The sequence below is a fragment of the Aphelocoma coerulescens genome, chromosome 4 (assembly GCF_041296385.1).
Source record: "Aphelocoma coerulescens isolate FSJ_1873_10779 chromosome 4, UR_Acoe_1.0, whole genome shotgun sequence".
Lineage (NCBI taxonomy): Eukaryota > Metazoa > Chordata > Aves > Passeriformes > Corvidae > Aphelocoma > Aphelocoma coerulescens.
This window is the reverse complement of record NC_091017.1, coordinates 31727695-31741380: the sequence shown is the minus strand read 5'-3', so window position 1 is coordinate 31741380 and position 13686 is coordinate 31727695. Positions and strand designations below refer to the sequence as shown.

The 13686-nt window shown below is 40.8% G+C and overlaps 1 protein-coding gene across 1 annotated transcript in view; it reads right to left on the bottom strand.

Annotated features, from left to right (window-relative positions):
• Nucleotides 1-13686, bottom strand: part of LOC138109007 (transmembrane protease serine 11E-like) — a 40931-nt gene that overhangs the window by 1126 nt on the left and 26119 nt on the right. Inside the window, exons 6-10 of the mRNA XM_069012107.1 lie at nt 13306-13469; nt 4543-4581; nt 2338-2533; nt 1296-1555; nt 366-508 (exon numbers count right to left, since the gene is read on the bottom strand). Of these exons, the coding sequence (XP_068868208.1) occupies nt 366-508; nt 1296-1555; nt 2338-2533; nt 4543-4581; nt 13306-13469 (802 nt within the window). The remainder of the gene's footprint in view (nt 1-365; nt 509-1295; nt 1556-2337; nt 2534-4542; nt 4582-13305; nt 13470-13686) is intronic.

The following is a 13686-nucleotide window of genomic DNA, read 5'->3' as shown; positions in this document are numbered from 1 at the left end:
AGTGTGTTACCAAAGATCACAAAGATTGTAACAGGTGCGTTATGATATGATCCAGTCCAGAATTTAAGTTCAGTGAGTGATAGTGTGGTTTTGCTGCTAACTTAACATTCTTAACCTTCTTCCTTCTCACCTCTATAGATGTCTGGTTTAAACTACTTGAGACATCTAATTTTTAGCTCATAACTAGTATAACAGCATTTAGTGCTAAATGATGGATACTGAATGCTATTTCACTGTACAACTTAATTCCTGTTTGAATGGAGCCTATTTAAAGAACTAATACACTTTCCAATTAAGATTTGGTCAACCAGATACTGCAGTAAGTATTAAAATAGTTTTTCTTTCTACTTTTCGTCTACAATTACCTGACAAGCATCTACTCCTCCTTCCAAGTATCCTGCACACAACATCCTGGGTGTTATGTCCCCATCATACACTTCTTCTCTGTTGCAAGTGTCTGAGTCAATAAGTTTCACTGTTGCCTCCTGAAGAGCATTTGGGGCTGGACCTGAGAGACAATACAATTTGGGTATTTATCAACATAATTCCTTAGCAGTAGTTAATATACAGGAAGACTGTTTAATGTCCTCTTACAGAGGACCAGCTTGATTTGGTTTAATGTGGAGGTTTTGCTTGTTGATCTGTCTAGGTCAGGCCCTTAAGGAGAATGTATATAGAATCACAGACTCACTTGGGAACTGTACCATTAAGACTGAAGTGGTGATTGCATGGTACATAGTGCCTTAAGTGTAAATCCATATATTTTATACATGTTCCATATAACACAAATTCCACATTCCATGGAACACAAATTACCTAGCAATTTGGGCAGATGATACAAAATGAAGACATCTTGATTCCATTGGTAAATCCACTCTTAGTGTGGCCTGGTAAGAGCGTGAGCTTGGGTAATTCACATCTTGCTCTGCACATTTACCTGAAAGCTCACAGAGTTTTCTGTAGCTTCTGACTAGTGCTGGGGAAATAGTTTTTTAGGTGCTATACAAACATGTGCATGGCTGGACTACCTGTCTTAAAAATTTACAGTATGGAATGGAAAGGCTGGGAAAACAGAAGGGTCTTCTTCCTTTTTTTCTGCACCAGTGGATTGTAGCTCTGTCTTTATCCACTCTAGTTTTAGAACAAGAAACTGATGCCTACAACAAAACAAACCTATTGCAAACATCAGGCTTGCTGCCGTATAACGTGTGGCTTCAGAAGTGATATCAGTTCAGTAGCAGATCAGAGCCACTGTTTATGGACCATACAGGTCATCTGGCAGACTCAGGACTCACCGTCGTTGGTAAGAGCTCCCCAGCCTGTGATGACAGCGTAAATATTGTAGGGAAAGGTCTGAGACGGCTCAGGCAGACAGACACGGTGTATGCTGCTCGTGAACTCAACTCGGTTGGAGAGCTGCACAAGTGCAATGTCATAGTCATGTTCTGGGTAGAGGTACTTCTCATGAATAATAATTGTCTTGACTGAGCGCTTCAAGCTTGGTGGCTTCAGAAGAGCTCCAAAAGTAGCAGTCCACTTCTGAGGGTGAGTCATGCTGAAAAAGGTACGAGTGCTGTAAGTATTTTGCGGTAAATATATGTTTGGGACTTTAAATTTGCTGAGTGCCTTTACTGTAAAACTTCAAGCCAGCTCCCTACTAGACTGTTGTGGCATCCATCACTTTCATAACAGAACTGTGGGCTGCTGCTAGAAGAGGGCACTCCTGCGTTCCCTCCTCAGCCATGGTCTTGTACTCCTCCCCTGCTCCTTGTCCCTGATCTAACCATTGTGTGGCCACAGGGTGTTGTCAAATCAAAAAGCTCTTCTGCTGTAAACTCTTCGTTTCCCGTACAATTTTTGCACATTGATAATTTGTTCAATCAGCTGGTCCATCTTAAAATGCCTTGCAGATTCACAGTTGCCATGCTTTAAACAAAAAATGCTGTGCGTGAATGGCTGAATAGAGGGGTAGGTGACTGCTGGTAGCAGCCTGCAGTGGCAGCAACCTCATTGTGACACTAAGGCATACATTTAAGAAACATGAAGTGTAACAGGAAACAAATACTCCACCATTTCAGTCACCTTAACTTTTCTGCTCATCTTTGCACAATATGCCAAATAATGATTTTCACTCATAAAATTTCCAGTTCTGCTCCAAAGGGACAGTCTTTAATTTCTCATTGAAACATCCAAGTGATGGGCCTACTTAACCCTGACTTTTCTCCTCCAAAATTGTTTCTCTGGGAAAGAGTCGGGGGTGTGGTGCAAATCTGGAAAACCACACAACTTGATGCACAAGGGGCACATTCTGCTGCAGATTCTAAGATGGGAACTTACTCTCTGAAGCAGTGAGCTGCAGATACCAGCCAGGTGTTGCTGATGAGTGTGGCACCACAGCGATGGATGTTATTGTACTGCAAGCTGGCCTGCCACGGCCAGTCCCCGGTCTCTGCAGAAGACAATCCGCCAACGATTCTCAGTGATGAGGATTTTGCCATTGACTTGACTGATCTATTCTGCCGTAACCCACAGACTGTCAAAAAGGATGAGGAGAGTATTAGGTATTCTTCTGTTTAGTAGCTATTCCTGCAAATGACTGTGGAAAACATAATGTAAGACTACACACCACCTATGTCTTCTACACCTATTGACATCAACAAGAAAACCTACCTTCCACCAGCCCCCCAAATCAGTGTTCCTCCTGCACAACCCATTGTGTTAGAAGCCTGAATGAACAACTGACTGTCATGGGAAGCCATGATGGTCAAACATTCAGGCTTAGCTGTGTGAGCAGTTCAATTCAGGAATCAAATCCTTCACCACACACCCAAGACAATTCCCAAATACAGGGATAGCCAACTTTTATGTCCCAGGTGATTTGTCATTAGGATAAAACATGAAAAAGGCAAAACCTAAGGTGGGAATGATCCAAGCCATGGGGCTTTACATTACATCAGCAAGATCTCACCTGGAGACAGGCAACTGATCACTGCAGTGTGCAAGTGGACCTGGAGAGGCACTTCAAGCAAAGAGCGTCACGCTACTCCAACCAGGGATGACAAAGGCATGCATACCTCCAGCATGGTGTGCATCCATGACACAAAATAAGCATTTTCATCCAAACCCAGAGAGAAATTAAAATATCCATAGTTTCAGCTATTAAACTCAGGATATTCAGGAGCAGCTGAAGCTCCTGCATAGCTTTAGAAACTTCCTCAATGAACAGACCTTCTTCAGCCGTCTTCTCCCATCCAAACAGCATCAAATCCATCCTACCTGGACCAAGACCCACTAGTTTTCATCCAGGTCCCAATTTCAGCTAGACATTAGGAAAGTTGACACACAGGACTATCCCAATTAATTGAAAAAGAGACAGAGATGAGAATTATTTGCATAGTGACCACACAATCCAAACCATTGCTGCCCGGCTCATCTCCCAGACAGTGACCCAGGAAGGGGCCAAAGCAGAACTCAATAATTCATCACTGAGGAGCTGCCAGCCCCAGGGGCCTTGAAATCCTCAGAACTAAAACACTGGAGCTACACAGAGTGTAACCTCATCCCTTTCCTGCTAGGATCTGCACAACGTTATGTTAACAATACTTTATAGTCAAAAGCAGCAGGAATACTACAGCAGATTGAAAGCTGTTCATAAATGTAGAAGAAGAAAGAAAAGTCACACAATATCGAGAAGTTCATGGGCTCAGTGCAGCATCTGCCCTGTTCTGAGATTTAAAACCACAATGAAGGAAATCAGTGAAATCTAAATCTACTTGTCCGAAGGTTTTGTGTGAAAGACAAACTTCAGAATATACCATAGTTCATAAGACTGTCTGAACTTCTTTCCTTCCTGAAAGCTCTTTGTAATCCTCAGTAACTGGTCCTAAAACTGCACAATCCTATCAACCACCTCAGCAGTCAATGTTCAAAGCACAGGAAAAAAACCTCACCATTTCATCAGAGCCCCAGAACACCAGCGCCTAAATCAGACCCAAAAAGTGATGTAATTTAATCTTTCATTGTTTTATAGTTTATTGCCAAGGAACTGATCAAACCTTCTTAGAGTTAAAAGAAACGCAACTTTTTGCAAAGGTAGCAAAGATATCTATCTTTGTAAGCAAAAATAGCTTTTATGACTATTTTATCTCCAAGCAAGCAGACTTCTTTCTCTGAAAACTTAAAAACATCTCTAAAACAAGGTATCTCTATCTAACCCCTACAGCAATGCATTGAGAAGACCAGTCACATTTTCATATATTTCCATGAGGAACAATTTTGTGCTGTTAGCCATTCCAAATTCCAGAACATTTTTATTATAATCACAGGCTGATGTAAGTTCTATACACTTCCTTATGGTACCTCTTTCTTTCCAATGCATGCTAAAGAAAATGACATAGTCCCAAGTTCTGAGAGTACAAGGTCACATTCATTAGACAGAAGGGTGAGAAAAGGCTCTTAAGGGCCAGGAAAAGTGCTCAGAGATTCTTAATGCTAATTTTAAAAAATCAGAGATTTCTGATATTTAAAAAAAGCCTCACTTACTGTCATTGAAGATGGCTTCTGCTCTTTTTGGCTCCACGTCTGAAACAAACAAACAAACAAGCAAACAGTCAGGGTAAACACAGACAAGGTTTCCCATCTGCATGGTCATTCCCCTGACAGCTATTTGAGTCCAGGGCACACAGCGGGCATGGCTGAGGGGGCTGCTAGAGAAACCAGGGGAGCTCAGATACGATCATGTTCATGTGCAGTCAGTGTCTTCTGAGGAGCAGGCACTGCTGGGCCCCGGTGTTTCTGGAAGGTAGTACAGACAAAACAAGTCCTGTATTTCTCAAGATCCACAATTTGCTTGGGGAGAAATTTATATGGTGGAAATTTTGGAGTTCCTCTTTTTTGCAAAAAAAAATTAACAGGCCACATGTTACACCCAAGTGAGGGCCAGACAAGATCTGGCACTCCGTCTGTGCCCTTTTCAAGATCAGAAGGCTCTCACTTCACTGCAGCAATGGAAGCTTACGATAGCAGTGGCTCACTCTCCTTTCTCCTATCTTATTGGTACACTATTAATACTGAAATAGATAGTTAATAGCAATTTATTGCATGGCACAGCAGGTTCTAGCAATACAGTCCCTCCTTTAATGTGCATGTTGTATGTTTACTGACAATATTGTATGCTCATGCTGACAATAACAAGCATTGGCTCAAGGTCTAAATCTATCTCCTTTCTTCCAGAATGCTGTTTTTTACTAGAGCTACCACTGTAGTTTCCAGCATTCAAAACAATTTTAAAAATAATACTAATTAAAAAAAAATCTCAAGTTCAATGCATTTTTTTAATTATATAGTGATTCTATACTAGTGTCAATAACTTCATATTTTGTGCCTGGATAGGCTTTCTCAGCAGATCCCTGTCCTTATTCACTTCCTTCATTTCTCTTTGCTGCCACACAGAATAAAATCCTAGTTTTGTGCCAAACCCACACCACGTCAGGAGGAATCTCTTTTGAATGCAAAGGGCTCTGGCTCACACTCATCACCTGTTGGGTTTGTATCACGTGTGTTTTGCTTGCAGGCTTGACACTCCTTCAGGTATGCAGGGTGAATTGTCTATTTGCAATCCACCAGTACCAGATGTGTGCTCACTCATTTCTTAATGTGACAGTAAGCAGATTATGGTAGAAAAAAGGAAACAAGCAGAACTCCAGCATATGTACAGCTTGCAGGGCATGTTACAGACCAAAGGCAGTGCTAGGGCTGCCATATGTGCATGCAACCACTGCTTTATTTTGTAAGGATGGGAGATGAGTTAAAATTGGGCACTTATATAGCAACACAGTCTTTATTCACTATGAACAGGAACTGTTCTCATATTAAAGATAACTAAGTTTCACTGGTGGGCAGGCAATGACTTGCAAGGTCCTCTTTCAAGTAAAAATGCTCACTTGTACTTTCCGAATTCATATGAGAGAAGGAGGAAAACACTAAAAGTACAGGTACTTCTGCATTTCAGTAACACTAGTTGTATTCTGTGAATTTCTGTGGAAAATATGGTTGGTTGTCTCCAAGACCCCTTACATCACAATGGAGTAATACCAGAGAGCAAAAGCTAGGTCAGCAGAGGGATTCAGTGGTGGTGTAAACATTACTGTCTGCTAAGCTGTACTATGGATTTGGCCACTTCCCCTGTATATTTATATTGGCTTTGAAAAATCTGGCCCTACTTGTTTCTTTCAACTTTGATGAGCATCCAGTGTTTTCCTAGAAATTCATACAGCCTTCAGAAGCAGTTCATAATTTGAGTCACACTAATACTTTGTAGCTGAAACTGGTAAGAAATCAACAAATGTAATTCACAACGAAAGAGGACCTTTTGCCTTTAAGTGCACTATTGATAACAATGTTTTTTAGCTTTTCTCTGGGTGGAGAGACATTTAGCTCATAATTCATAATTATAAAGCCTGCAGCCAATTATTATCACTTACATTATGTTGCAAAGCTCATTGAGAAGACAAAAGGAGCAACCAGCTTGTTCAAGTGCAGTGCCGGAAGCAATTCTATTGGCATGTTCCCTCTGCATCGAGTTTTGCTGTGAGTCACAGGTGTTCTGCAAGGCACTTGTCTGTATCTCTGGTTGCCTTTTTATGAGGCACCTAGAAAAAGTATGAACCTCACATGGGCAAAATTTTACCCATTGCTTCCAGTTGGACCAACTTCTAGGTAGTTGGAAAATCAACCCTTCCACACATACACTGCCAGTCTGTACAGCTTTGAATTTCAGCATAATATATCACTACTGTGCAGCTGCTGTACTCTCCTACCCATCCACTGCTGAAGGAAAAAGGCCAGTGATACCCTGCCAACAAATTCAGTGCTGTATTCACAGGCCCAGATGCAGAGCACATGCATGTGTTTGTGTTTAGAAAACTGAAGTAACTGACCCTATTTTCAGATAAGCTGGGCCCACAGTAGATCCCATCAAAAGCAGGGAGCACTTTGGGTTACGTGATACTGATGAAAGTCAGGTTTCTTACTGGTTTACCTTGTTAGGGGCTCGACTCCATTTGTTACCAGCTTCACATTTTGGCCTGATCAAGAGCACAGATGTTCACATTGTGCCGGCCAATGTGTTGCAAGCCCTGCCTTGAAGCAGTCACTTGTAAGGCACAAGAGACAATTTCTCTGCCCTGCTCATTTACTAGTTGCCCTAGTTGTTTGCACTACCAAGAAAAAGCATCAATTAGTAACAATTAAAGTGTCATATCTTGTCCCAACCACATATGGCTGCAAAAGTAGTTGTGCCACATTTAGGAAAACAGTGTTCAAGCATCTACTGTAAACAAGTTCCACTTGAATCTGCATTGACTACCTGTAAAATGGAGCTTGCTATTCAATTCAAGCTTGCTTAACTTTAATGAGAAAACTAATGTTTAAATTAAAATCACAGCAATCTATTGAAGTGCAGCTTAGGGATTTCATCTCTCAGAAGAGTGCTCTGTTCTCCAACTGGACAAACAGTTTTGTTAATACAGTTATTTTGCCTATTTATTAAACAAAATAACTCTAAAACACACAAGTTCTTAATTTATTATTAATGAGAAAATTGACTTGCATTTACTATGTAAGGTTAATAAATGATCAGTAAATAACTTTTTTACTCCTCAACATACTTGTTTGAGCAAACATGGAAGGAAATGCTCATAGTTAACTGCAGAGTGAATGGGCCATCTTATCTGTGAGGGGTTCAAAAGTTCCTGTGGAAAAATGTGCTCACTTTGCTACATCTCTAAATAATGTCAGCGTCACTGCGTCAGAGGAACCAGTCTTGTGTCCACTGCCTCATTTCATTTTAGCCACAGAGTTCAGTGTTTATGTTAAAAGGAAAAGATCAGTCAGAGCTCTGTGACATAAGTGTATCAGGCATTATACTGACATAGTGCAAGCAAGGCAAGCAAATTAATTATTAGGGGATATTATGCATTTTCAGCATAGAAAGGGCCAGAGATGGCTGCAAAATTAAAGATGATAAATCTGCTTTAAAAATCTGATGCAGCTTTACCTAATTACGTAATTTTTCACAGGTGTTGATTCCTAAAAGAAACTGGATTTTCTTTTTAGGTTTCCACACGTGATTTTCCAGATGTGAAAACATAACTTCTAGTCTCAAAGGCAAACTGTGTGTTTGTTCCATCTTCTACTACATCAAGTTCTCACATCTTGTTTGTCTAAGGTGTTTTTTCACATGGAGAAGGTAAGGTAGAGATTATCTTAAAAGGGGTATGAATGGAGGAAAGGATTGTAAACAAAAATAAGAAAATGTGCTTCAATACTCATAACACATTCTTGGACATCCATTTGAAGCACAGCTTTATGAAATGCACCAGGGAGCAGAGAAAGCATTTTTCCCATTGTCCTTTGCCACATTTTAATAACAACTTTCTTGAAAGGAGAGAGAACTAAAAAATTCTCAGCTATCTCAGAAAGAGGGGCTCACCCAGTGTTATGTAGGGTAACAACAGCGAATGCAGGCAAAAAGAGGAGCACTGGTAAGTTTCAGTAGGTCACCAAACTGGGCAGCTGAGAGGAATGTCACAGAGTGCATCTGTCCTGCAGTGTAGACAGAGGGGGGATAATGCTCTTTAATTACAGTAAAGACCACAAAGGCCTGAAGTACTGGGGGAAATGGGAATGAGAGCAGTGAGCAGCAGATTCAGTCATGTTCCAAAAACTGTACCCAAAAGGAACTGCAAGAATTTCCTGAAAGATGACAAAACATGAGCTTTGGGTTCAGCAGGAAAGGCATGCTTTTGTGTGGTTACACAGTGCATACATCATAAAATGTCTCTCCACTAACCTTCCAATATTCTTTAATCAGTCCCTTGAGAGCCTTGGTGATTAACAACAGTTCATTAATGCTTCAAGGTACTTCTCGTTTTTCTAAGGTACTTTCTTTTTTCCACACTTGAGTCTCTTTAATATTCTCACTGCTCTCTCAACAGGAATTACCTCCCCAGAGTTATGCACCCTTGTGGAAGTAGCAAAACATGGCTTAGATACAGGTGATGCAATTCTCATTCCTTCAACAGAGTAACCTGATAGAGACACGACAACTGCTTTGTGCCTGTAATTGTCCCTGTCACCCAGCTGTTCCCTCCCTGCTGATGTTCACTGCACCTGGCCTCACATCTGTGACTCCCTCCACTGTCCCCCATCAACCACATCTTAATTCTGTCCGTGAGGCAGATAGAGGTCCCTACTTCACAGTGTACTTCCTACTCCATACGGTTGTCCTGCAGCCTGAGGAGGGGTCTGCTATCTACCAGCTGTGTTGCAAGTATCCAAACAGATACAATTTTTAACATTACTTTCCTTGCTGACCTACACTCATGCCCCAGCTACAATTAAGGTCTCACTACAGTAAAGGCAGCCCAAATTGCTCTCAACCTCTTCAAGCAAGGCAAGGGAAAACTAAAATTTGAGTGAGAAAATCAATTAAATTAATGTATCTGGGTCATGAGAAGTGAGGTCAAGATGACTTTCTGCTTAATTCCTTTATCACAAGCATGTCCTTGCAAAATACTCATTTTAAAATACATTTCAGTCCCTCCCATTTCAATCATTCTCTCTAGACTCTTACTCAAATGTATGACCTTGTGCCAAACTAGTCACCTCAAAGTGGAGGAATATCAGATCTCCAGTGTTTCCCAATATACAGATGCGTGTCCAGTTCCACTCCCCCGAGATGCTGTTGTAGCTGATAAAGTGCAAAAATCCAGACTGCTGCATGCATTATTTGACCTGGAACATTCCTCATCAATCCTGTCAGACAGAGTCATCTGCATGACTCCCACAGAAGACTCGTTAAAGAAGTAAAAATCTGTCTGCCAGGTTCTGTGCTTTGTAGTGTTAGGAGCTTTAGCAAGCCCCAGATTCCAGATAAATAGAAACAATAACAGTTGGCTTGTTGATCAAAACCAATTCATAACTCGTTATTCATGGTCAAAACCTTTGGCTGTGCAACAGGTGGGAATTACTTCCTACTCACTTTGAACAGTGCCAGTGATCTTGCAACCAGCTGCTTTCTGACATCAGAAGTACATTCCCAAAAATACATTTTGGGATACTTCCAACCTACCTGACAAAGGGAAATAGTCTGGCAAGCTGCTCTACACTTTGCTTAATAGGGATCCAGACTGTCAGGTGACTTTACTTCTAACCAAGAAACCCTCAGGAAAATAAATCAGCCTTGTAGGAAAACTCTTTGGTGCCAGAACTATACAGAAGGCAAACTGCAACACCTTCTTTCAGTGCCAGTGGAAGAGCAAGTCCTAACATGGGTGTTTCCAAGTCATCTGACACTTTGATATCTCACTTTGATTGTCCTTGCACTGCTCTTCAGGGAAGGTAGGAAGTAGTTTGCTTAATTCCTCACTGAAAAATATTTGGGCTTCTAGTGGGGTTTGTACACAGGTGCAGAGAATTCTATCAGTTCTTATTTTCTATCAAAATCAGAGGGAATATCTGGATATAAACCATCCTTGACCGGGGAACGCTGAAATCTAGCTAAAAAGAAAGCAGGAACTTCAGTAGTAATACATTTGAAGGTACTCTGACAAAAATGTATTTTTGCAGTCCTATGTAAAGAACATCTATACTTTAGTGAGAGACAAACCAGAGGTTATTATGTTGTTTGTCTACAAACCAGACCAATATTATGTTGTTTTCCTTGAAATTTTGCACATTTTTAATATTCTCACATATATATGATCAAGCTTCTCTTTCTTTCTGGAGAAAAAGTTAACTAATTAAATACTGTCACCTTAGACTTTACCCTCTCTTTATTCCCAATCCTCAGGAATGCAGAAACAAAGCAAGTTCTACCCCTGGTCTGGCAGACTCCTTAGTGTTGTAGTGCTGCCCTGAACTGCAGCTGGAGGTCCCAAATGTAGCATCCAGTTTGGAGGAGTTTGCTGGAGCTGATTCTCAAGGCAAATACTTGTGAATGAAGCACAAGTTGAGACATGGTGTTGAACAACAAGGTTATTATTTCGGTGGAGGAAGACTTAAGGAGGTTCCCTTTATCAGACTCCCCCTAGCATATGATATAAATAAGTGCCTGACCTGGATTTGTTCAGCTAGTGAGCTATGCTTAGCTAAACTGAGCTATATTGTGGCCCCTAAATTAGAATCTTTTCATAATGTGATTACAAAGAACAGGTTAATGATTTTTTACAAGCCTTTATGAAAATGTTCTGAGAATGCCTCAGGATAAATAAGGATTCCAGCTGGCAAAAAGGTACAATGAAGCAAGATTTAGAAAGGTGCCTGCAGAGCATGGAAAAAGTCTAGGGCTTCTTAGGTTTCCGTGGTTTAAATACTAACGGTGGACAAGATATTTCAGGAGGGGAGAGAAAAATAGAAAATGCAAAACCTAGGTTCTTCTCTGGACCTCTAGGACCTTCTGAAAACTGTCACTTCTCCCTGGTGTGAGGAATATGACAAGTTTTATAAATTGAGACCAGCATCTTCTCAAAAACACAGGAGTGCTCCATTCTATACTCTTCTCTTGAGTCGACCTGAAATGGCAGCACCATCCAGGAGCTTGCCTAAGCTTCATACCACTGCTGAAATCCTATTAGCAGAGAAAGATAAAATTTTTTTTGGACAACCTTTTATTGTTGTCTCTTGGAAATGCCAAGGAATTGTTTATGTTCCTTTGTGTCGCTCATAGCACTTGCACAATGCTAGTCCTGTAATGAGTAGCTGACCTATGTAGTCAGTGTTTTATGGTTAGGCTGGGAGAGCCAAGAGAAGCAAAACAAAGTTTGTCACACAACTTTGATAAAGTAACATAGATGCCATCTCTTAGTGAGACTATTTAATGAAAACATTGCAATTCACTTATATTAGCCAATTTTTAAATTAGCTATTAGTGCATTACTGTAACGATGCTGGTGCAGTTCAAGGTCAAGTAAAACAGTTTTGAGTCACTTCCCACATTTTCGAGACTGAATAGAAGCAGCTAATCAGATAACTTGATAAGATGACAGTCCTTTTTTAACAATAATTTTTGTAACTCTTTCCAATTTTATCCTTTATGTAAAGCATCAAATTAAACTGAAGATTCAAAATTCGCTAACCCATGACCCAAGTGTCTAAACAAAAACCAAAACTCTTTGAATCTCTCTGATGCCTACACACTATTTTTATCTGGGAGAATTTACACATGCACTTTGTTGAACAGGAACTACTGGCATATAAACAACACTGCAGGGAAATGGTGACTATTTGCCCAGAGGGATGTCACCTATCATCCTGAGCCATTCCAAAGGGGAAGGCTGGTTGGCCTATCAAGAAACAATGGGGGTGTGACAGCTCATATTTGAGTTGCACTGCATTACCACAATGCAAATATGTGCCAAGTTCAAGCACTAAGGGGAGGAACAAGATGTTGCTCCTGCTCATTTCTGAGTGGGAGGAAGTCTGGATCCATCCAGCATGAAATCTGGCCCAGCTTTCTTGTTCTCTAAATACAGCTGTCTAACCTCTGCAGATTTCTGCTGGTTCAAATAGTCTAGTGTGGAATAGCAAGCAGCAAGTACCCACCCTATACTGTACTGTCACCCTTGCACTTAGGAGTAAGCAGTTCCACAAAAACAAATGGAGCAAGTATCTATCCCTGCCTCTCAACCAGCAACTCATTCTTGAAAAGTCTGACACACAGAAAAATTGCTGACTATATGTAACTGAAGCCAAGACAGAGACAAGAGTCTAAGCCTGCACAAAAATTCTGTAGCAGAGCTGAAGTGTAGAAGATAGTGCAGTTAATTTTCATATCCTGCAGATTCAGGTCTGCTTTGCAAAGAAGGGGATAGAATCCCCAGCTGAGAAGTCATGTATATAAGAACATTATCCCTTTCTTTCCCTTTCCTCTGAGGAATTTGCAAGGCTTTTGATCCTCCCACCAAATATATTTTTTTAGGTGTGGTGGTTCTTTCCCCTATTCATCCAAGTATACTTCCTACACTTTCAGGCTCCATGACAGTGACATAAAGTTGGTACTGCAGTTCGGAGGAAGGCTGAGGCTGTAGTGTGAAACCACAAAGCAACTGCTCCCATTTATCCATATTTTAAGTATTTTTTAAAGACTTAGGGGGGTTTGCCACTGATTTTTTTCTAACTTAAGGAGCAGGGAAGACTGTCATTTGGACACAGTAACATCAAAAGCAATCATCAAAAGGGAAAAATCAAGTCCCATCAATCAGAAAATAAAAAGAACTACTTTTAAAAGAAACGTGATATACTTACTTGAGACGGTAGAAGATCTGACATTTATTCGCAGAGGGCCTGTGTATTTTTTCAGGCCCCTCCGTAAGATCTTTCCAACTCTTTCCCGCAATGCTTCTCTAGAATCCGTGGAGGAGAACCAGAATGTGAGCAAAGCCTCTGCCGTCACACCATCAGCATCTGGGCTACAAACCAATGAAAGTCTGGTTACCTTCAGCCCATTTCTGCATTTGTTAGCTTTTATCTTAGCTCCTCTAGCAATGGCAATATAGCATAAAAGATTAGATACATTTTCAAACATTTAGGAGAAGGAATTTCTATAAGAAATCCAAGCAAACGCTGAATGGTCAAATGCATCATAGGCCAGGAGAAAGCATGATGCTTTCTGTGAACAAATGGCCA